The following is a 23761-nucleotide window of genomic DNA, read 5'->3' on the forward strand; positions in this document are numbered from 1 at the left end:
GGAGGGACAGACTCATAGCTCATTCTGTCTGTGTCACCCTGCGGGGGGAGGGACAGACTCACTTTCTTGTTATTTTCTTTTATGTTTAGTGGGTCCAAAGCTTCGTAGTTACTGAAACAGAGAGGAGGAGGAGGGGAGAGAGAGGAGGAGGAGGAGGGGGGGGGAGAGAGAGGAGGAGGAGGGGGAGAGAGAGAGAGAGGAGGAGGAGGGGGAGAGAGAGAGAGGAGGAGGGGGGGGGAGAGAGAGGAGGAGGAGGAGGAGGAGGAGGAGGGGAGAGAGAGAGAGGAGGAGGAGGGGGGAGAGAGAGAGGAGGAGGAGGGAGAGATAGAGGAGGAAGAGGGGGGAGAGATAGAGGAGGAGGGGGAGAGATAGAGGAGGGGGAGAGATAGAGGAGGAGGAGGGGGAGACATAGAGGAGGAGGAGGGGGAGAGATAGAGGAGAGAGAGAGAGAGCGAAGTAGGGGGGAGAGAGAGAGGAGGAGGAGGGGGGAGAGAGAGGAGGAGGGGGAGAGAGAGAGAAGGAGGAGTGGGGAGAGAGAGAGGAGGAGGAGGAGTGGGGAGAGCGGGAGGAGGAGGGGGGAGAGATAGAGGAGGAGGAGGGGGAGAGATAGAGGAGGAGGGGGAGGGATAGAGGAGGAGGGGCAGGGACAGAGGAGGGGCAGGGACAGAGGAGGGGGAGGGACAGAGGAGGGGGGAGGGAGAGAGGAGGAAGGAGAGGGAGAGAGGAGGGGGAGGGAGGGAGAGAGGAGTGGGTAGAGAGAGGGGAGGAGGAGCGGGTAGACAGAGAGGAGAAGGAGGGGGAGGGAGAGAGGAGGAGAAGGAGGAGGGAGAGAGAGAGAGAGGAGGAGGGGGGAGAGAGAGGGGAGGAGGAGAAGGAGGGGGGAGGGAGAGCGGAGGAGGAGGAGGGAGGAGAGAGAGAGGATGAGGAGGGGGGGGGAGAGAGAGAAGGGAGGTGGGGGGAGAGATAGAGGAGGGGGGAGAGAGGGGAGGGGGGAGAGAGGGGAGGGGGGTGAGATAGAGGATGGAGGAGGGGAGAGATAGAGGAGGGAGGGGGGAGATAGAGGAGGGAGGGGGGAGATAGAGGATGGGGGAGAGATAGAGGAGGGAGGATGGGGGAGGGATAGAGGAGGGAGGAGAGGGGAGGGATAGAGGAGGGAGGAGAGGGGGGAGATAGAGGAGGGGGGAGAGATAGAGGAGGGAAATATAGGAGGGAGGAGGGGGAGAGATAGAGGATGGGGGAGAGATAGAGGATGGGGGAGAGATGGAGGAGGGAGGAGAGAGGAGGGATAGAGGAGGGAGGAGAGGGGAGGGATAGAGGAGGGAGGAGAGGGGGGAAATAGAGAAGGGAGGAGAGATAGAGGAGGGAAATATAGGAGGAGGAGGGGGAGAGATAGAGGATGGGGGAGAGATGGAGGAGGGAGGAGAGAGAGGAAGGAGAGAGATACAGGAGGGAGGAGGGGAGAGATAGAGGAGGGGGGAGAGATAGAGGAGGAAATATAGGAGGGAGGAGGGGGAGAGATAGAGGATGGGGGAGAGATAGAGGATGGGGGAGAGATGGAGGAGGGAGGAGAGAGAGGAGGAGAGAGATACAGGAGGGAGGAGGGGGAGAGATAGAGGATGGGGGAGAGATAGAGGATGGGGGAGAGATAGAGGGAGGAGGGGGAGGGATAGAGGATGGGGGAGAGATAGAGGGAAGAGGGGAGGGATAGAGGAGGGAGGCGAGGGATAGAGGAGGGAGGAGGGGGGAGAGATAGAGGAGGGAGGAGAGATGGAAGAGGGATGAGAGATGGAAGAGGGAGGAGAGGGAGGAGAGAGAGAGGAAGGAGAGAGAGAGGGAGGAGAGAGAGAGGGAGGAGAGAGAGAGGGAGGAGAGAGAGAGGGAGGATAGAGGAGGGAGGAGGGAGGAGAGAGAGAAGACAAAAAGTAAGACAAAGCATGTTGAGTATATGATCCCCTTCACCTATTTGACACCTCTTCCCAACATTTCCCACTGTACCTTCTCTTCTTAATACAGTACCTACTCCCACCTGTATCGGACGCCCTCCTATCTCCCTCTGCTTCCTCCTCCCTCCCCCCCCATCTCTTGCCCTGCCCCCCCCTCTCACCCTGCCCCCCCCATCTCTCGCCCTGCCCCCCCTCTCACCCTGCCCCCCCATCTCTCGCCCTGCCCCCCTCTCACCCTGCCCCCCCCCTCTCACCCTGCCCCCCCCTCTCGCCCTGCTCCCCCCTCCTGTTGCCCCCCCTCCTGTCGCCCTGTCGCTCCCCCTCTCCTCTCTCCCTGCACCCCTCCTCTCGCCCTTCTCCCCCCTCCTCTCGCCCTGCTCCCCCTCCTCTCGCCCTGTCGCCCCCCCCTCCTCTCGCCCTGTCGCCCCCCCCTCCTCTCGCCCTGTCGCCCCCCCCCCCTCCTCTCGCCCTGTCGCCCATCCTCATCAAGCCCTGTCGCCCCCCCCTCCTCTCGCCCTGTCGCCCCCCCTCCTCTCGCCCTGTCGCCCCCCCTCCTCTCGCCACCCATCTCTCGCCCTGTCGTCCACCCTCCTCTCGCCCTGCCCCCCCTCTCCTCTCACCCTGCTCCCCCCTCCTCTCGCCCCGTCGCCCACCCTCCTCTCGCCCTGTTGTCCACCCTCCTCTCACCTTGCCCCCCCTCCTCTCACCCTGCCCCCCCTCCTCTCACCCTGCCCCCCCTCCTCTCACCCTGCCCCCCCTCTCCTCTCACCCTGCCCCCCCTCTCCTCTCACCCTGCCCCCCCTCTCCTCTCACCCTGCCCCCCCTCTCCTCTCACCCTGCCCCCCTCTCCTCTCACCCTGCCCCCCCTCTCCTCTCACCCTGCCCCCCCTCTCCTCTCACCCTGCCCCCCCCTCTCCTCTCACCCTGCCCCCTCTCTCCTCTCACCCTGCCCCCCTCTCCTCTCTCCCCTCCCCCCCCAGTATTTGCCCGCTCTCACATGCTCTGGGGGTGGAAGTGATGCAGTATAGCACAGAACGCCAGCCCGTTCCTCCAGGACGTGGTAAAATTAGTAACTCGCACCCCCCGGTGCCCAGAGGTGACCTCCTGACACCAGCGCAGCAGGGAGTCACTGCTAAGTACCACCTGTCAGGGAACATTCACACACATGAATACACATACATGCACTACACATACGTGTAATACATATTATACACATACAGTTGTGTGAAAAAGAAAGTCACCCTCTTTGAATTCTATGGTTTTACATATCAGTACATAATAACAATCATCTGTTCCTTAGCAGCTCTTACAATTAGGTAAATACAACCTCAGATGAACAACACCACATGACATATTACACTGTGTCATGATTTATCTAACAAAAAAAAAGCCAAAATGGAGAAGCTATGTGTGAAAAACTAAGTACACCCTTACTGCTTCCATAGGAATTAAGATGCTAAGTAGCAGACAGGTGCTGCTAATCAAATGCCCTTGATTAATTGACCATTAGCAAGTGTGGCCACCTCTATAAAAGCCAATGTTTTAGCAGTTTGCTGGTCTGGAGCATTCATGTGTGTTAACACAATGCCAAGGAGGAAAGACATCAGCAATGATCTTAGAGAAGCAATTGTTGCTGCCCATCAATCTGGGAAGGGTTATAAGGTCATTTCCAAACAATTTAAAGTCCATCATTCTACAGTGAGAAAGATTGTTCAAAAGTGGAAAACATTCAAGACAGTTGCCAATCTTCCCAGGAGTTGACGTCCCAGCAAATTCACCCCAAGGTCAGACCGTGCAATGCTCAGAGAAATTGCAAAATACCCAAGAGTTACATCTCAGACTCTACAGGCCTCAGTTAGCATGTTAAATGTTAAAGTTCATGACAGTACAATTAGAAAAAGACTGAACAAGTATGGTTTGTTTGGAAGGGTTGCCAGGAGAAAGCCTCTTCTCTCTAAAAAGAACATGGCAGCACGGCTTAGGTTTGCAAAGTTGCATCTGAACAAACCACAAGACTTCTGGAACAATGTCCTTTGGACAGACGAGACCAAAGTGGAGATGTTTGGCCTTAATGCACAGCGCCCCGTTGGGCGAAAACCAAACATAGCATATCAGCACAAACACCTCATACCAACTGTCAAGCACGGTGGTGGAGGGGTGATGATTTGGGCTTGTTTTGCAGCCGCAGGACCTGGGAACCTTGCAGTCATTGAGTCGACCATGAACTCTTCTGTATACCAAAGTATTCTAGAGTCAAATGTGAGGCCATCTGTCTGACAGCTAAAGCTTGGCTGAAATTGGGTCATGCAACAGGACAATGATCCCAAGCACACCAGCAAATCTACAACAGAATGGCTGAAAAACAAAATAATCATGGTGTTGCAATGGCCCAGTCAAAGTCCAGACCTCAACCCGATTGAAATGCGGTGGCTGGACCTTAAGAGAGCTGTGCATAAACAAATGCCCACAAACCTCAATGAACTGAAGCAATGTTGTAAAGAAGAGTGGGCCAAAATTCCTCCACAACGATGTGAGAGACTGATAAAGTCATACAGAAAACGATTACTTCAAGTTATTGCTGCTAAAGGTGGTTCTAAAAGCTATTGAATCATAATGTGTACTTAGTTTTTCACACATGGCTTCTCCATTTTGGCTTTATTTTTGTTAAATAAACCATGACACAGTGTAATATGTCATGTGTTGTTGTTCATCTGAGGTTGTATTTACCTAATTTTAAGACCTGCTAAGGAACAGATGATTGTTATTATGTCCTGATATGTTAAACCGTGGAATTCAAAGAGGGTGTACTTTCTTTTTCACACCACTGTACATGTAATACACATACATGCACTACACATACGTGTAATACACATTATACACATACATGCAATACACATTATACACGTACATGTAAATATAGATATGCATATATAAAAATATATATAATACAGAAAACAGGAATTCATAGTTATTAGTTAAATATCAATCCAATAATAAAAAATATTGAATTGTTATGGTCATATAACCTATGCGGTGCAACAGGACATAAGCAATTAGCACCGCAAGATCAGCAGCCCAAATGCAGTTCCCCAAAACAACCACAGGGTGTCTCCAATGCTACATGCAGGGGGGAGGTAGGGAGCAGGGTTAAGGGAGCGATGCTCTGCAGGGTTCTGGCAGGGAGGGGATAAGGGAGAGGGATGCTCTGCAGGTCTCTGCCAGGCAGAGAGGGGCTAAGGGAGCGACGGTCTGCGGATCTGGCAGCCAGAGAGGATAAGGGAGCAACACTCTGCAGGTCTCTGGCAGGGAGAGAGGATAAGGGAGCAACACTCTGCAGTCTCTGGCAGGGTGAGAGGTTAAGGGAGCGACACTCTGCATGTCTCTGTCAGGGAGAGAGGTTAAGGGAGCGACACTCTGCAGGTCTCTGTCAGGGAGAGGTTAATGGAGCAACGCTCTGCAGGCTTCTAAGGTATTAAGCCCTCCCCTGCCACCGATCTGCAGAGCATCGCTCTGTTCATCCCTCCCCTGCACAGCATTTCTCTATGAGCCCACCCCCCTGCAGAGCGTTGCTCCCCGAGTCAGGGGCTGTCACATACCTCCCCCTCTTGCCCTGCACGCTTGCTCAGTCTCTTCTTCTCTGCGCTCCTCTGGCGTCCGAGGGTCGGAGGGGGGGATATGGAGAAGCTGCGCTCTGATACCATGTGGGCTGTCTCATTCCCCGCCCATGACGCTCTAGTGCTGAAGGGGGCAGCGGGGGAGAAGGGAGGAGCTCTTTCTTGGTTTGAGGGATTGGGACTGTCTCGTATTGGTAGAGCTGTCTCCTGCACTCTCTCTGTCCCATCTGCTGTCTCTGGCACTCTCTCTTTCCCCTGCATCCTCATATTTTCCTTGGCTGCCGTCTCTGGCACTCTCTCTTCCTCCTGTGCTCTCTTTTCTTGAGCCTTTTGTGCTGTCTCTTTCACTCTTTTTTCCGCCATGGCTACAATCTCTTGCACTCCCTTTTCCCCCTGCGCTCTCATCTCATCCTTCGCTACTGTCTCTTGGACTCTTTCGTCCCCTTGCACTCTCTTCTGTTCTTTGGCTGCCGTCTCTAACAATCTATCTTCTCCCTGCATACTCTTATCTGTTTTATCAGCTGTCTCTTGTGCTTTCTCTGCCTCCTGCGCTCTCATCTCTCCCTTTATTGCTGTCTCTTCCACTCTCTTTGGTTCCCGTGCAACAGTTGTATTTTGCTCTCTCTCATTTCCCTGCGCTCTTATTTCTGGTCTGTCTACTATCTCGTGTGCTTTTATGGTTTCTTGCTGTCCCTCTTGCACTCTCATCTCTTCCTTCACTGCTGTCTCTTGCACTCTTTCATCCCCCTGCATACTCTTATCCGTTTTGGCAGCTGTCTCTTGCACTCTCTTTGGTTCCCGTGCAACAGCTGTATTTGGCACTCCCTCTTTCCCCTGTGCTCTCATTTTTGGTCTGTCTGCTCTCTCTTGTGCTTTCTTGGTTTCTTGCTGTCTCTCTTGCACTCTATTCTCTACCTTGGCTGCTGTATCTTGCACTCTTTCATCTATACAAAGTGCTGTCTCTTCCACTCTTTCTTCATCCTGCACTCTCTTTTCAACCCAGGCTGTGATCTCTTGTAATCTCTTCCCCTCCTGGTCTCTCTTCTCTTCCCTGGTTGCCATTTCCACCACTCTCTTATCTATTATATTTACAGTCTCTTGCAGTCTCTCTTCCTCCTGCACTCTCTCTTTACCCTTGGCTCTGATCTCTTGCACTCTACCATCCTCTTGTGCTTTCTTTTGTACTGTCTCTTGTGCTTTCTCTGTCTTCTGCACTCTCTTATCTGTGTTCGCTACTATCTCTTGCGCTCTCACCTCTCCCTTTATTGTTGTCGCTTCCACTCTCTTTGGTTCCTGTGCAACAGCTGTATTTTGCACTCTCTCTTTCCCCTGCATCCTCATATTTTCCTTGGCTGCTGTCTCAGGCACTCTCTCTTCCTCCTGTGCTCTCTTTTCTGGGGCCTCTTGTGTTTTCTCTGTCTCCAACTCTCTTTCATCTATCCAAAGTGCTGTCTCTTTCACTCTTTTTTCCGGCACGGCTATCTCTTGCACTCCCTTTTCCCCCTGCGCTCTCATCTCATCCTTCGCTACTGGCTCTTGGACTTTTTCGGCCCCTTGCACGCTCTTCTGTTCTTTCGCTGCTGTCTGTAGCACTCTATCTTCTCCCTGCATACTCTTATCTGTTTTAGCAGCTGTCTCTTGTGCTTTCTCTGTCTCATGCACTCTCTTATTTGTATTGGTTACTATCTCTTGCGCTCCCTCTTCCTCCTGTGCTCTCATCTCTTGCACTCTCTTTGGTTCCCGTGCAACAGCTGTATTTGGCACTCCCTCTTTCCCCTGTGCTCTCATTTTTGGTCTGTCTACTATCTCTTGTGCTTTCTTGGTTTCTTGCTGTCTCTCTTGCACTCTATTCTCTACCTTGGCTGCTGTATCTTGCACTCTTTCATCTATACAAAGTGCTGTCTCTGCCACTCTTTCTTCCTCCTGCACTCTCTTTTCAACCCAGGCTGTGGTCTCTTGTAATCTCTTCCCCCCCTGCTCTCTCTTCTCTTCCCTGGCTGCTGTTTCCAGCACTCTTTTATCTATTATATTTACATTCTCTTGCAGTCTCTCTTCCTCTTGCACTCTCTCTTTACCCTTGGCTTTGATCTCTTGCACTCTACCATCCTCTTGTGCTTTCTTTTGTACTGTCTCTGTCTTCTGCACTCTCTTATCTGTGTTGGCTCCTATCTCTCGCACTCTCATCTCTCCTTTTATTGCTGTCTCTTCCACTCTCTTTGGTTCCCGTGCAACAGTTGTATTGTGCACTCTCTCTTTCCCCTGCACTCTCATTTCTGGTCTGTCTACTATCTCTTGTGCTTTCATGGTTTCTTGCTGTCTCTGTTGCACTCTCATCTCTTCCTTCACTGCTGTGTCTTGCACTCTTTCATCCCCCTGCATACTCTTATCCGTTTTGGCAGCTGTCTCTTGCACTCTCTTTGGTTCCCATGCAAAAGCTGTATTTTGCACTCTCTCTTTCCCCTGTGCTCTCATTTCTGCTCTGTCTGCTGTCTCTTGTGCTTTCTTGGATCCTTGCTGTCTCTCTTCCTCTTGCACTCTCTTCTCGTCCTTTGCTGCTGTCTCTTGCACTCTTTCTGCATCCTGTACTCTCTTTTCTGACATGACTGCTGTCTCTTGTGTTTTATCTGTCTCCTGCACTTTCTTATCTGTCGTCTCTTGCACTCTCTCTTCTGTCTTGGCTGCTCTCTCCTGCACTCTCTCATCTCTCTCGGCTGCCATCTCTTGCAATCCCTTCTCTGTCTTTTCTTGCACTCTCTCAACTGCTTTGATTGCTGTCTCTTGTAGGGTCGCTGTCTCCTGCACTTTGGCGCATGCCCTGTGATTTCTCGTGTGAGATATCTGTGTCGCCTGCACTCTCTTCTCTGCCCTGGATGCTGTCTCTTGCTCTTCCTCTCTTTCTAACACCTTTGCCTTTGACGTGCATGCTGTCTCTTGCACTCTCTCCTTCTCTAGCAGTCTCTTTACCCTGACTACACTCTCTGGAACCCGAGCAGTTTCGTACACCCTCTCGTCTCCCTTGGGTGCTGCCTGTTGCACTTCCCCTCTCTCAAACACATTTGCCTTTGACTTGCATGCTGTCTCTTGCACTGTCTCTTTCTCTGTAAGTCTCTTTGCCCTAACTGCAGTCTCTGGGACCTGAGCTGTCTCGTACACCCTCTTGTCACCCTTGGGTGCTGTCTTTTGCAATAGTTCTGTCTCCACCACTCTATCCACCCTAACTGCAGCCTCTATAACCTGATCAGTCTCTCTCCCCAGCTTCCTTTCCAACTCCTGCACTCTCTCCCTGCGCTCTCTCCACCTATCCCTGAGCTCTTGCTCATCTGTGAGGGCTGTCTCGGGCTGTCTCTTGGCTGTCTCTTTTAGATGGGGCATACGGTTGACCTCCCTCGTCTTCCATACCTCGTTAGACCTATAGAGAGAGACAGAAATAAATAAATTAGACAGCCTGAAGACACTCAACATCCAGCACGCTCATGCACCAGGAAAGAGAGCGTCTGAGAGAAGCCAAAAGCGCTCAAGAGCAAAACTACGCGCCCCTCCTGAGAGAGACGCAAAGATCAATTAACACGAGAGTTGCATAGTGTGGTACTCTATATACCAAGGGAGGGGGAGCAGGTAATGTGATACTTTATAACGAGGGAGAGGGAGCAGGTAATGTGATACTTTATAATGAGGGAGGGGGAGCAGGTAATGTGATACTTTATAACGAGGGAGGGAGAGGGAGCAGGTAATGTGATACTTTATACCGAGGGAGGGAGAGGGAGCAGGTAATGTGATACTTTATAAGGAGGGAGGGGGAGCAGGTAATGTGATACTTTATAAGGAGGGAGGGGGAGCAGGTAATGTGATACTTTATAAGGAGGGAGGGAGGGGAGCAGGTAATGTGATACTTTATAATGAGGGAGGGAGGGGGAGCAGGTAATGTGATACTTTATAATGAGGGAGGGAGGGGGAGCAGGTAATGTGATACTTTATATAATGAGGGAGGGAGGGGGAGCAGGTAATGTGATACTTTATAATGAGGGAGGGGGAGCAGGTAATGTGATACTTTATATAATGAGGGAGGGAGGGGGAGCAGGTAATGTGATACTTTATAATGAGGGAGGGAGGGGGAGCAGGTAATGTGATACTTTATATAATGAGGGAGGGAGGGGGAGCAGGTAATGTGATACTTTATAACGAGGGAGAGGGAGCAGGTAATGTGATACTTTATAACGAGGGAGGGAGGGGGAGCAGGTAATGTGATACTTTATAATGAGGGAGGGAGCGGGAGCAGGTAATGTGATACTTTATAATGAGGGAGGGAGGGGGAGCAGGTAATGTGATACTTTATAATGAGGGAGGGAGGGGGAGCAGGTAATGTGATACTTTATAATGAGGGAGGGAGGGGGAGCAGGTAATGTGATACTTTATAATGAGGGAGGGAGGGGGAGCAGGTAATGTGATACTTTATAATGAGGGAGGGAGGGGGAGCAGGTAATGTGATACTTTATAATGAGGGAGAGGGAGCAGGTTATGTGATACTTTATAACGAGGGAGGGAGGGGGAGCAGGTAATGTGATACTTTATAATGAGGGAGGGGGAGGGAGCAGGTAATGTGATACTTTATAATGAGGGAGGGGGAGGGAGCAGGTAATGTGATACTTTATAATGAGGGAGGGAGAGGGAGCAGGTAATGTGTTACTTTATAATGAGGGAGGGAGGGGGAGCAGGTAATGTGATACTTTATAACGAGGGAGAGGGAGCAGGTAATGTGATACTTTATAATGAGGGAGGGAGAGGGAGCAGGTAATGTGATACTTTATAACGAGGGAGAGGGAGCAGGTAATGTGATACTTTATAATGAGGGAGGGAGAGGGAGCAGGTAATGTGTTACTTTATAATGAGGGAGGGAGGGGGAGCAGGTAATGTGATACTTTATATAATGAGGGAGGGAGGGGGAGCAGGTAATGTGATACTTTATAATGAGGGAGGGAGGGGGAGCAGGTAATGTGATACTTTATATAATGAGGGAGGGAGGGGGAGCAGGTAATGTGATACTTTATAATGAGGGAGGGAGGGGGAGCAGGTAATGTGATACTTTATATAATGAGGGAGGGAGGGGGAGCAGGTAATGTGATACTTTATAACGAGGGAGAGGGAGCAGGTAATGTGATACTTTATAACGAGGGAGGGAGGGGGAGCAGGTAATGTGATACTTTATAATGAGGGAGGGAGCGGGAGCAGGTAATGTGATACTTTATAATGAGGGAGGGAGGGGGAGCAGGTAATGTGATACTTTATAATGAGGGAGGGAGGGGGAGCAGGTAATGTGATACTTTATAATGAGGGAGGGAGGGGGAGCAGGTAATGTGATACTTTATAATGAGGGAGGGAGGGGGAGCAGGTAATGTGATACTTTATAATGAGGGAGGGAGGGGGAGCAGGTAATGTGATACTTTATAATGAGGGAGAGGGAGCAGGTTATGTGATACTTTATAACGAGGGAGGGAGGGGGAGCAGGTAATGTGATACTTTATAATGAGGGAGGGGGAGGGAGCAGGTAATGTGATACTTTATAATGAGGGAGGGGGAGGGAGCAGGTAATGTGATACTTTATAATGAGGGAGGGAGAGGGAGCAGGTAATGTGTTACTTTATAATGAGGGAGGGAGGGGGAGCAGGTAATGTGATACTTTATAACGAGGGAGAGGGAGCAGGTAATGTGATACTTTATAATGAGGGAGGGAGAGGGAGCAGGTAATGTGTTACTTTATAATGAGGGAGGGAGGGGGAGCAGGTAATGTGATACTTTATAATGAGGGAGAGGGAGCAGGTAATGTGATACTTTATATAATGAGGGAGGGAGGGGGAGCAGGTAATGTGATACTTTATAATGAGGGAGGGGGAGCAGGTAATGTGATACTTTATAATGAGGGAGGGAGAGGGAGCAGGTAATGTGATACTTTATAACGAGGGAGGGAGGGGGAGCAGGTAATGTGTTACTTTATAACGAGGGAGGGAGAGGGAGCAGGTAATGTGATACTTTATAATGAGGGAGGGAGGAGGAGCAGGTAATGTGATACTTTATAACGAGGGAGGGTGAGCAGGTAATGTGATACTTTATAATGAGGAAGGGAGAGGGAGCAGGTAATGTGATACTTTATAACGAGGGAGGGAGGGGGAGCAGTTAATGTGATACTTTATATAATGAGGGAGGGAGGGGGAGCAGGTAATGTGATACTTTATAATGAGGGAGGGAGGGGAGCAGGTAATGTGATACTTTATAATGAGGGAGGGAGGAGGAGCAGGTAATGTGATACTTTATAACGAGGGAGAGGGAGCAGGTAATGTGATACTTTATAATGAGGGAGGGGGAGCAGGTAATGTGATACTTTATAAGGAGGGAGGGAGGGGGAGCAGGTAATGTGATACTTTATAATGAGGGAGGGAGGGGGAGCAGGTAATGTGATACTTTATAATGAGGGAGGGAGGGGGAGCAGGTAATGTGATACTTTATAACGAGGGAGAGGGAGCAGGTAATGTGATACTTTATAATGAGGGAGGGAGAGGGAGCAGGTAATGTGATACTTTATAACGAGGGAGGGAGGGTGAGCAGGTAATGTGATACTTTATAATGAGGGAGGGAGAGGGAGCAGGTAATGTGATACTTTATAATGAGGGAGGGAGGGGGAGCAGGTAATGTGATACTTTATAACGAGGGAGAGGGAGCAGGTAATGTGATACTTTATAATGAGGGAGGGAGAGGGAGCAGGTAATGTGATACTTTATAACGAGGGAGGGAGGGTGAGCAGGTAATGTGATACTTTATAAGGAGGGAGGGAGGGGGAGCAGGTAATGTAATACTTTATAATGAGGGAGGGAGGGGGAGCAGGTAATGTGATACTTTATAATGATGGAGGGAGGGGGAGCAGGTAATGTGATACTTTATAACGAGGGAGGGAGAGGGAGCAGGTAATGTGATACTTTATAATGAGGGAGGGAGGGGAGCAGGTAATGTGATACTTTATAATGAGGGAGGGAGGGGAGCAGGTAATGTGATACTTTATAATGAGGGAGGGGGAGCAGGTAATGTGATACTTTATAATGAGGGAGGGGGAGCAGGTAATGTGATACTTTATAATGAGGGAGGGGGAGCAGGTAATGTGATACTTTATAAGGAGGGAGGGAGGGGGAGCAGGTAATGTGATACTTTATAATGAGGGAGGGAGGGGGAGCAGGTAATGTGATACTTTATAATGAGGGAGGGAGGGGGAGCAGGTAATGTGATACTTTATAATGAGGGAGGGAGGGGGAGCAGGAAATGTGATACTTTATAACGAGGGAGGGAGAGGGAGCAGGAAATGTGATACTTTATAAGGAGGGAGGGAGGGGGAGCAGGTAATGTGATACTTTATAATGAGGGAGGGAGGAGGAGCAGGTAATGTGATACTTTATAACGAGGGAGGGAGGGGGAGCAGGTAATGTGATACTTTATAATGAGGGAGGGAGGGGAGCAGGTAATGTGATACTTTATAATGAGGGAGGGGGAGCAGGTAATGTGATACTTTATAATGAGGGAGGGGGAGCAGGTAATGTGATACTTTATAAGGAGGGAGGGAGGGGGAGCAGGTAATGTAATACTTTATAATGAGGGAGGGAGGGGGAGCAGGTAATGTGATACTTTATAATGAGGGAGGGTGAGCAGGTAATGTGATACTTTATAATGAGGGAGGGAGGGGAGCAGGTAATGTGATACTTTATAATGAGGGAGGGGGAGCAGGTAATGTGATACTTTATAATGAGGGAGGGAGGGGGAGCAGGTAATGTGATACTTTATAATGAGGGAGGGAGGGGAGCAGGTAATGTGATACTTTATAATGAGGGAGGGGGAGCAGGTAATGTGATACTTTATAATGAGGGAGGGAGGGGAGCAGGTAATGTGATACTTTATAACGAGGGAGAGGGAGCAGGTAATGTGATACTTTATAATGAGGGAGGGAGGGGGAGCAGGTAATGTGATACTTTATAATGAGGGAGGGAGGGGGAGCAGGTAATGTGATACTTTATAATGAGGGAGGGAGGGGGAGCAGGAAATGTGATACTTTATAACGAGGGAGGGAGAGGGAGCAGGTAATGTGATACTTTATAATGAGGGAGGGGGAGCAGGTAATGTGATACTTTATAAGGAGGGAGGGAGGGGGAGCAGGTAATGTGATACTTTATAATGAGGGAGGGAGGAGGAGCAGGTAATGTGATACTTTATAACGAGGGAGGGGGAGCAGGTAATGTGATACTTTATAATGAGGGAGGGGGAGCAGGTAATGTGATACTTTATAAGGAGGGAGGGGGAGCAGGTAATGTGATACTTTATAATGAGGGAGGGAGGGGGAGCAGGTAATGTGATACTTTATAATGAGGGAGGGAGGGGAGCAGGTAATGTGATACTTTATAATGAGGGAGGGGGAGCAGGTAATGTGATACTTTATAATGAGGGAGGGGGAGCAGGTAATGTGATACTTTATAATGAGGGAGGGGGAGCAGGTAATGTGATACTTTATAATGAGGGAGGGGGAGCAGGTAATGTGATACTTTATAATGAGGGAGGGAGGGGGAGCAGGTAATGTGATACTTTATAATGAGGGAGGGAGGGGGAGCAGGAAATGTGATACTTTATAACGAGGGAGGGAGGGGGAGCAGGTAATGTGATACTTTATAACGAGGGAGAGGGAGCAGGTAATGTGATACTTTATAACGAGGGAGAGGGAGCAGGTAATGTGATACTTTATAATGAGGGAGGGAGGGGGAGCAGGTAATGTGATACTTTATAATGAGGGAGGGAGGGGGAGCAGGTAATGTGATACTTTATAATGAGGGAGGGGGAGCAGGTAATGTGATACTTTATAAGGAGGGAGGGAGGGGGAGCAGGTAATGTGATACTTTATAATGAGGGAGGGAGGAGGAGCAGGTAATGTGATACTTTATAACGAGGGAGAGGGAGCAGGTAATGTGATACTTTATAATGAGGGAGGGTGAGCAGGTAATGTGATACTTTATAAGGAGGGAGGGAGGGGGAGCAGGTAATGTGATACTTTATAAGGAGGGAGGGAGGGGGAGCAGGTAATGTGATACTTTATAATGAGGGAGGGGGAGCAGGTAATGTGATACTTTATAATGAGGGAGGGAGGGGGAGCAGGTAATGTGATACTTTATAATGAGGGAGGGAGGGGGAGCAGGTAATGTGATACTTTATAAGGAGGGAGGGAGGGGGAGCAGGTAATGTGATACTTTATAACGAGGGAGGGAGAGGGAGCAGGTAATGTGATACTTTATAATGAGGGAGGGAGGGGAGCAGGTAATGTGATACTTTATAATGAGGGAGGGGGAGCAGGTAATGTGATACTTTATAATGAGGGAGGGGGAGCAGGTAATGTGATACTTTATAAGGAGGGAGGGGGAGCAGGTAATGTGATACTTTATAATGAGGGAGGGGGAGCAGGTAATGTGATACTTTATAATGAGGGAGGGGGAGCAGGTAATGTGATACTTTATAATGAGGGAGAGGGAGCAGGTAATGTGATACTTTATAATGAGGGAGGGGGAGCAGGAAATGTGATACTTTATAACGAGGGAGGGAGAGGGAGCAGGTAATGTGATACTTTATAATGAGGGAGGGAGGGGGAGCAGGTAATGTGATACTTTATAATGAGGGAGGGAGGGGAGCAGGTAATGTGATACTTTATAACGAGGGAGAGGGAGCAGGTAATGTGATACTTTATAATGAGGGAGGGGGAGCAGGTAATGTGATACTTTATAAGGAGGGAGGGAGGGGGAGCAGGTAATGTAATACTTTATAATGAGGGAGGGAGGGGGAGCAGTTAATGTGATACTTTATAATGAGGGAGGGAGGGGGAGCAGGTAATGTGATACTTTATAACGAGGGAGGGAGAGGGAGCAGGTAATGTGATACTTTATAATGAGGGAGGGAGGGGAGCAGGTAATGTGATACTTTATAATGAGGGAGGGGGAGCAGGTAATGTGATACTTTATAATGAGGGAGGGGGAGCAGGTAATGTGATACTTTATAATGAGGGAGGGGGAGCAGGTAATGTGATACTTTATAAGGAGGGAGGGAGGGGGAGCAGGTAATGTGATACTTTATAATGAGGGAGGGAGGGGGAGCAGGAAATGTGATACTTTATAACGAGGGAGGGAGAGGGAGCAGGTAATGTGATACTTTATAACGAGGGAGAGGGAGCAGGTAATGTGATACTTTATAATGAGGGAGGGGGAGCAGGTAATGTGATACTTTATAAGGAGGGAGGGAGGGGGAGCAGGTAATGTGATACTTTATAATGAGGGAGGGAGGAGGAGCAGGTAATGTGATACTTTATAACGAGGGAGAGGGAGCAGGTAATGTGATACTTTATAATGAGGGAGGGTGAGCAGGTAATGTGATACTTTATAAGGAGGGAGGGAGGGGGAGCAGGTAATGTGATACTTTATAATGAGGGAGGGAGGGGGAGCAGGTAATGTGATACTTTATAATGAGGGAGGGAGGGGGAGCAGGTAATGTGATACTTTATAACGAGGGAGAGAGAGGGAGCAGGTAATGTGATACTTTATAATGAGGGAGGGAGGGGAGCAGGTAATGTGATACTTTATAATGAGGGAGGGGGAGCAGGTAATGTGATACTTTATAAGGAGGGAGGGAGGGGGAGCAGGTAATGTGATACTTTATATAATGAGGGAGGGAGAGGGAGCAGGTAATGTGATACTTTATATAATGAGGGAGGGAGAGGGAGCAGGTAATGTGATACTTTATATAATGAGGAAGGGAGGGGGAGCAGGTAATGTGATACTTTATAATGAGGGAGGGAGGGGAGCAGGTAATGTGATACTTTATAACGAGGGAGGGAGAGGGAGCAGGTAATGTGATACTTTATACCGAGGGAGGGAAGGGGAGCAGGTAATGTGATACTTTATAATGAGGGAGGGAGGGGGAGCAGGTAATGTGATACTTTATAATGAGGGAGGGAGGGGGAGCAGGTAATGTGATACTTTATAATGAGGGAGGGAGAGGGAGCAGGTAATGTGATACTTTATAATGAGGGAGGGAGGGGGAGCAGGTAATGTGATACTTTATAATGAGGGAGGGAGGGGGAGCAGGTAATGTGATACTTTATAATGAGGGAGGGAGGGGGAGCAGGCAATGTGATACTTTATAATGAGGGAGGGAGAGGGAGCAGGTAATGTGATACTTTATAATGAGGGAGGGAGGGGAGCAGGTAATGTGATACTTTATAACGAGGGAGGGAGAGGGAGCAGGTAATGTGATACATTATAATGAGGGAGGGAGGGGGAGCAGGTAATGTGATACTTTATAATGAGGGAGGGAGGGGGAGCAGGCAATGTGATACTTTATAATGAGGGAGGGAGAGGGAGCAGGTAATGTGATACTTTATAATGAGGGAGGGGAAGCAGGTAATGTGATACTTTATAATGAGGGAGGGAGGGGGAGCAGGTAATGTGATACTTTATATAATGAGGGAGGGAGAGGGAGCAGGTAATGTGATACTTTATAATGAGGGAGGGAGAGGGAGCAGGTAATGTGATACTTTATAATGAGGGAGGGAGAGGGAGCAGGTAATGTGTTACTTTATAATGAGGGAGGGAGGGGGAGCAGGTAATGTGATACTTTATAACGAGGGAGGGAGGGGGAGCAGGTAATGTGTTACTTTATAATGAGGGAGGGAGGGGGAGCAGGTAATGTGATACTTTATAATGAGGGAGGGAGGGGGAGCAGGTAATGTGATACTTTATATAATGAGGGAGGGAGAGGGGAGCAGGTAATGTGATACTTTATAATGAGGGAGGGAGCAGGTAATGTGATACTTTATATAATGAGGGAGGGAGAGGGGAGCAGGTAATGTGATACTTTATATAATGAGGGAGGGAGAGGGAGCAGGTAATGTGATACTTTATATAATGAGGGAGGGAGAGGGAGCAGGTAATGTGATACTTTATATAATGAGGGAGGGAGAGGGGAGTAGGTAATGTGATACTTTATACTGAGGGAGGGAGAGGGAGCAGGTAATATGATACTTTATAATGAGGGAGGGAGAGGGAGCAGGTAATGTGATACTTTATAATGAGGGAGGGAGGGGGAGCAGGTAATGGGATACTTTATAATGAGGGAGGGGGAGCAGGTAATGTGATACTTTATAACGAGGGAGGGAGGGGGAGCAGGTAATGTGATACTTTATAACGAGGGAGGGAGGGGGAGCAGGTAATGTGATACTTTATAATGAGGGAGGGGAGCAGATAATGTGATACTTTATAATGAGGGAGGGAGGGGAGCAGGTAATGTGATACTTTATAATGAGGGAGGGAGGGGGAGCAGGTAATGTGATACTTTATAATGAGGGAGGGAGAGGGAGCAGGTAATGTGATACTTTATAACGAGGGAGGGAGGGGGAGCAGGTAATGTGATACTTTATAATGAGGGAGGGGGAGCAGGTAATGTGATACTTTATAATGAGGGAGGGGGAGCAGGTAATGTGATACTTTATAACGAGGGAGGGAGAGGGAGCAGGTAATGTGATACTTTATAATGAGGGAGGGAGGGGGAGCAGGTAATGTGATACTTTATAACGAGGGAGGGAGGGGGAGCAGGTAATGTGATACTTTATAACGAGGGAGGGAGGGGGAGCAGGTAATGTGATACTTTATAACGAGGGAGAGGGAGCAGGTAATGTGATACTGTATAACGAGGGAGGGGGAGCAGGTAATGTGATACTTTATAATGAGGGAGGGGGAGCAGGTAATGTGATACTTTATAATGAGGGAGGGAGAGGGAGCAGGTAATGTGATAATTTATAATGAGGGAGGGAGGGGGAGCAGGTAATGTGATACTTTATAATGAGGGAGGGAGAGGGAGCAGGTAATGTGATACTTTATACCGAGGGAGGGAGAGGGAGCAGGTAATGTGATACTTTATACCGAGGGAGGGAGAGGGAGCAGGTAATGTGATACTTTATAATGAGGGAGGGAGGGGGAGCAGGTAATGTGATACTTTATAATGAGGGAGGGAGAGGGAGCAGGTAATGTGATATTTTATAATGAGGGAGGGGGAGCAGGTAATGTGATACTTTATAATGAGGGAGGGAGAGGGAGCAGGTAATGTGATACTTTATACCGAGGGAGGGAGAGGGAGCAGGTAATGTGATACTTTATAATGAGGGAGGGAGGGGGAGCAGGTAATGTGATACTTTATACCGAGGGAGGGAGAGGGAGCAGGTAATGTGATACTTTATAATGAGGGAGGGAGGGGGAGCAGGTAATGTGATACTTTATAATGAGGGAGGGAGGGAGGGGGAGCGGGTAATGTGATACTTTATACAGAGGGAGGGAGAGGGAGCAGGTAATGTGATACTTTATAATGAGGGAGGGAGAGGGAGCAGGTAATGTGATACTTTATAACTAGGGAGGGAGAGGGAGCAGGTAATGTGATATTTTATAATGAAGGAGGGAGAGGGAGCAGGTAATGTGATATTTTATAATGAAGGAGGGAGAGGGAGCAGGTAATGTGATATTTTATAATGAAGGAGGGAGAGGGAGCAGGTAATGTGATATTTTATAATGAGGGAGGGAGGGGGAGCAGGTAATGTGATACTTTATACCGAGGGAGGGAGAGGGAGCAGGTAATGTGATATTTTATAATGAGGGAGGGGGAGCAGGTAATGTGATACTTTATAACGAGGGAGGGGGAGCAGGTAATGTGATACTTTATAATGAGGGAGGGAGGGGGAGCAGGTAATGTGATACTTTATAATGAGGGAGGGAGGGGGAGCAGGTAATGTGATACTTTATAATGAGGGAGGGGGAGCAGGTAATGTGATACTTTATAACGAGGGAGGGGGAGCAGGTAATGTGATACTTTATAACGAGGGAGGGGGAGCAGGTAATGTGATACTTTATAATGAGGGAGGGAGGGGGAGCAGGTAATGTGATACTTTATAACGAGGGAGGGAGGGGGAGCAGGTAATGTGATACTTTATAATGAGGGAGGGAGGGGGAGCAGGTAATGTGATACTTTATAATGAGGGAGGGAGGGGGAGCAGGTAATGTGATACTTTATAACGAGGGAGGGGGAGCAGGTAATGTGATACTTTATAACGAGGGAGGGGGAGCAGGTAATGTGATACTTTATAATGAGGGAGGGAGGGGGAGCAGGTAATGTGATACTTTATAATGAGGGAGGGAGAGGGAGCAGGTAATGTGATACTTTATAACGAGGGAGGGGGAGCAGGTAATGTGATACTTTATAACGAGGGAGGGAGGGGGAGCAGGTAATGTGATACTTTATAACGAGGGAGGGAGGGGGAGCAGGTAATGTGATACTTTATAATGAGGGAGGGAGAGGGAGCAGGTAATGTGATACTTTATATAATGAGGGAGGGAGGGGGAGCAGGTAATGTGATATTTTATAATGAGGGAGGGAGAGGGAGCAGGTAATGTGATACTTTATAACGAGGGAGGGGGAGCAGGTAATGTGATACTTTATAATGAGGGAGGGAGGGGGAGCAGGTAATGTGATACTTTATAACGAGGGAGGGGGAGCAGGTAATGTGATACTTTATAATGAGGGAGGGAGGGGGAGCAGGTAATGTGATACTTTATAACGAGGGAGGGAGGGGGAGCAGGTAATGTGATACTTTATAACGAGGGAGGGAGGGGGAGCAGGTAATGTGATACTTTATAACGAGGGAGGGAGGGGGAGCAGGTAATGTGATACTTTATAATGAGGGAGGGAGAGGGAGCAGGTAATGTGATACTTTATAATGAGGGAGGGAGAGGGAGCAGGTAATGTGATACTTTATAACGAGGGAGGGAGAGGGAGCAGGTAATGTGATACTTTATAACGAGGGAGGGAGAGGGAGCAGGTAATGTGATACTTTATAACGAGGGAGGGAGGGGGAGCAGGTAATGTGATACTTTATAACGAGGGAGGGGGAGCAGGTAATGTGATACTTTATAATGAGGGAGGGAGGGGGAGCAGGTAATGTGATACTTTATAATGAGGGAGGGAGAGGGAGCAGGTAATGTGATACTTTATACAGAGGGAGGGAGAGGGAGCAGGTAATGTGATACTTTATACAGAGGGAGGGAGAGGGAGCAGGTAATGTGATACTTTATACAGAGGGAGGGAGAGGGAGCAGGTAATGTGATACTTTATACAGAGGGAGGGAGAGGGAGCAGGTAATGTGATACTTTATAATGAGGGAGGGAGGGGGAGCAGGTAATGTGATACTTTATAATGAGGGAGGGGGAGCAGGTAATGTGATACGTTATAATGAGGGAGGGGGAGCAGGTAATGTGATACTTTATAACGAGGGAGGGAGGGGGAGCAGGTAATGTGATACTTTATATAATGAGGGAGGGAGGGGGAGCAGGTAATGTGATACTTTATAATGAGGGAGGGGGAGCAGGTAATGTGATACTTTATAATGAGGGAGGGAGAGGGAGCAGGTAATGTGATACTTTATAATGAGGGAGGGAGAGGGAGCAGGTAATGTGATAATTTATAATGAGGGAGGGAGGGGGAGCAGGTAATGTGATACTTTATAACGAGGGAGGGAGAGGGAGCAGGTAATGTGATACTTTATAATGAGGGAGGGAGAGGGAGCAGGTAATGTGATACTTTATAATGAGGGAGGGAGGGGGAGCAGGTAATGTGATACTTTATAATGAGGGAGGGAGGGGGAGCAGGTAATGTGATACTTTATACCGAGGGAGGGAGAGGGAGCAGGTAATGTGATACTTTATACAGAGGGAGGGAGAGGGAGCAGGTAATGTGATACTTTATAATGAGGGAGGGAGAGGGAGCAGGTAATGTGATATTTTATAATGAGGGAGGGGGAGCAGGTAATGTGATACTTTATAATGAGGGAGGGAGGGGGAGCAGGTAATGTGATACTTTATAATGAGGGAGGGGGAGCAGGTAATGTGATACTTTATATAATGAGGGAGGGAGGGGAGCAGGTAATATGATATTTTATAATGAGGGAGGGGGAGCAGGTAATGTGATACTTTATAACGAGGGAGGGAGGGGGAGCAGGTAATGTGATACTTTATAATGAGGGAGGGAGGGGGAGCAGGTAATGTGATACTTTATACCGAGGGAGGGAGAGGGAGCAGGTAATGTGATACTTTATATAATGAGGGAGGGAGGGGGAGCAGGTAATGTGATACTTTATAACGAGGGAGGGAGGGGGAGCAGGTAATGTGATACTTTATAACGAGGGAGGGAGGGGGAGCAGGTAATGTGATACTTTATACCGAGGGAGGGAGAGGGAGCAGGTAATGTGATACTTTATAACGAGGGAGGGAGGGGGAGCAGGTAATGTGATACTTTATACCGAGGGAGGGAGAGGGAGCAGGTAATGTGATACTTTATAACGAGGGAGGGAGAGGGAGCAGGTAATGTGATACTTTATAACGAGGGAGGGGGAGCAGGTAATGTGATACTTTATAATGAGGGAGGGAGGGGGAGCAGGTAATGTGATACTTTATAACGAGGGAGGGAGGGGGAGCAGGTAATGTGATACTTTATAACGAGGGAGGGAGGGGGAGCAGGTAATGTGATACTTTATAACGAGGGAGGGAGGGGGAGCAGGTAATGTGATACTTTATACCGAGGGAGGGAGAGGGAGCAGGTAATGTGATACTTTATAACGAGGGAGGGTGGGGGAGCAGGTAATGTGATACTTTATACCGAGGGAGGGAGGGGGAGCAGGTAATGTGATACTTTATAATGAGGGAGGGAGGGGGAGCAGGTAATGTGATACTTTATACCGAGGGAGGGAGGGGGAGCAGGTAATGTGATACTTTATAATGAGGGAGGGAGGGGGAGCAGGTAATGTGATACTTTATACCGAGGGAGGGAGAGGGAGCAGGTAATGTGATACTTTATACAGAGGGAGGGAGAGGGAGCAGGTAATGTGATACTTTATACAGAGGGAGGGAGAGGGAGCAGGTAATGTGATACTTTATAATGAGGGAGGGAGAGGGAGCAGGTAATGTGATACTTTATAATGAGGGAGGGAGGGGGAGCAGGTAATGTGATACTTTATAATGAGGGAGGGAGGGGGAGCAGGTAATGTGATACTTTATACCGAGGGAGGGAGAGGGAGCAGGTAATGTGATACTTTATAATGAGGGAGGGAGGGGGAGCAGGTAATGTGATACTTTATAATGAGGGAGGGAGGGGAGCAGGTAATGTGATACTTTATAATGAGGGAGGGAGGGGGAGCAGGTAATGTGATACTTTATAATGAGGGAGGGAGGGGGAGCAGGTAATGTGATACTTTATACCGAGGGAGGGAGAGGGAGCAGGTAATGTGATACTTTATACAGAGGGAGGGAGAGGGAGCAGGTAATGTGATACTTTATAATGAGGGAGGGAGAGGGAGCAGGTAATGTGATACTTTATAATGAAGGAGGGAGAGGGAGCAGGTAATGTGATATTTTATAATGAGGGAGGGGGAGCAGGTAATGTGATACTTTATAATGAGGGAGGGAGAGGGAGCAGGTAATGTGATACTTTATAATGAGGGAGGGAGGGGGAGCAGGTAATGTGATACTTTATAATGAGGGAGGGAGGGGGAGCAGGTAATGTGATACTTTATATAATGAGGGAGGGAGGGGGAGCAGGTAATGTGATACTTTATAACGAGGGAGGGGGAGCAGGTAATGTGATACTTTATAATGAGGGAGGGAGGGGGAGCAGGTAATGTGATACTTTATACCGAGGGAGGGAGAGGGAGCAGGTAATGTGATACTTTATAATGAGGGAGGGAGGGGAGCAGGTAATGTGATACTTTATAATGAGGGAGAGGGAGAAGGTAATGTGATATTTTATAATGAGGGAGGGAGAGGGAGCAGGTAATGTGATACTTTATAATGAGGGAGGGAGGGGGAGCAGGTAATGTGATACTTTATAATGAGGGAGGGAGGGGGAGCAGGTAATGTGATACTTTATAATGAGGGAGGGAGGGGGAGCAGGTAATGTGATACTTTATAATGAGGGAGGGAGGGGGAGCAGGTAATGTGATACTTTATAATGAGGGAGGGAGAGGGAGCAGGTAATGTGATACTTTATAACGAGGGAGGGAGAGGGAGCAGGTAATGTGATACTTTATAACGAGGGAGGGAGAGGGAGCAG

The 23761-nt window shown here is 48.8% G+C and overlaps 1 protein-coding gene across 1 annotated transcript in view; it reads right to left on the minus strand.

Annotated features, from left to right (window-relative positions):
* The window catches only part of LOC142465428 (uncharacterized), a gene marked incomplete at its 5' end in the record, with an annotated part of 54277 nt that overhangs the window by 6277 nt on the left and 24239 nt on the right, over positions 1–23761 (minus strand). The window contains 3 exon segments of the mRNA XM_075569385.1: positions 63–111; positions 2941–3086; positions 5540–8966. Coding sequence (XP_075425500.1) covers positions 63–111; positions 2941–3086; positions 5540–8966 — 3622 coding nt within the window.

The sequence above is a fragment of the Ascaphus truei genome, chromosome 14 (assembly GCF_040206685.1).
Source record: "Ascaphus truei isolate aAscTru1 chromosome 14, aAscTru1.hap1, whole genome shotgun sequence".
NCBI lineage: Eukaryota > Metazoa > Chordata > Amphibia > Anura > Ascaphidae > Ascaphus > Ascaphus truei.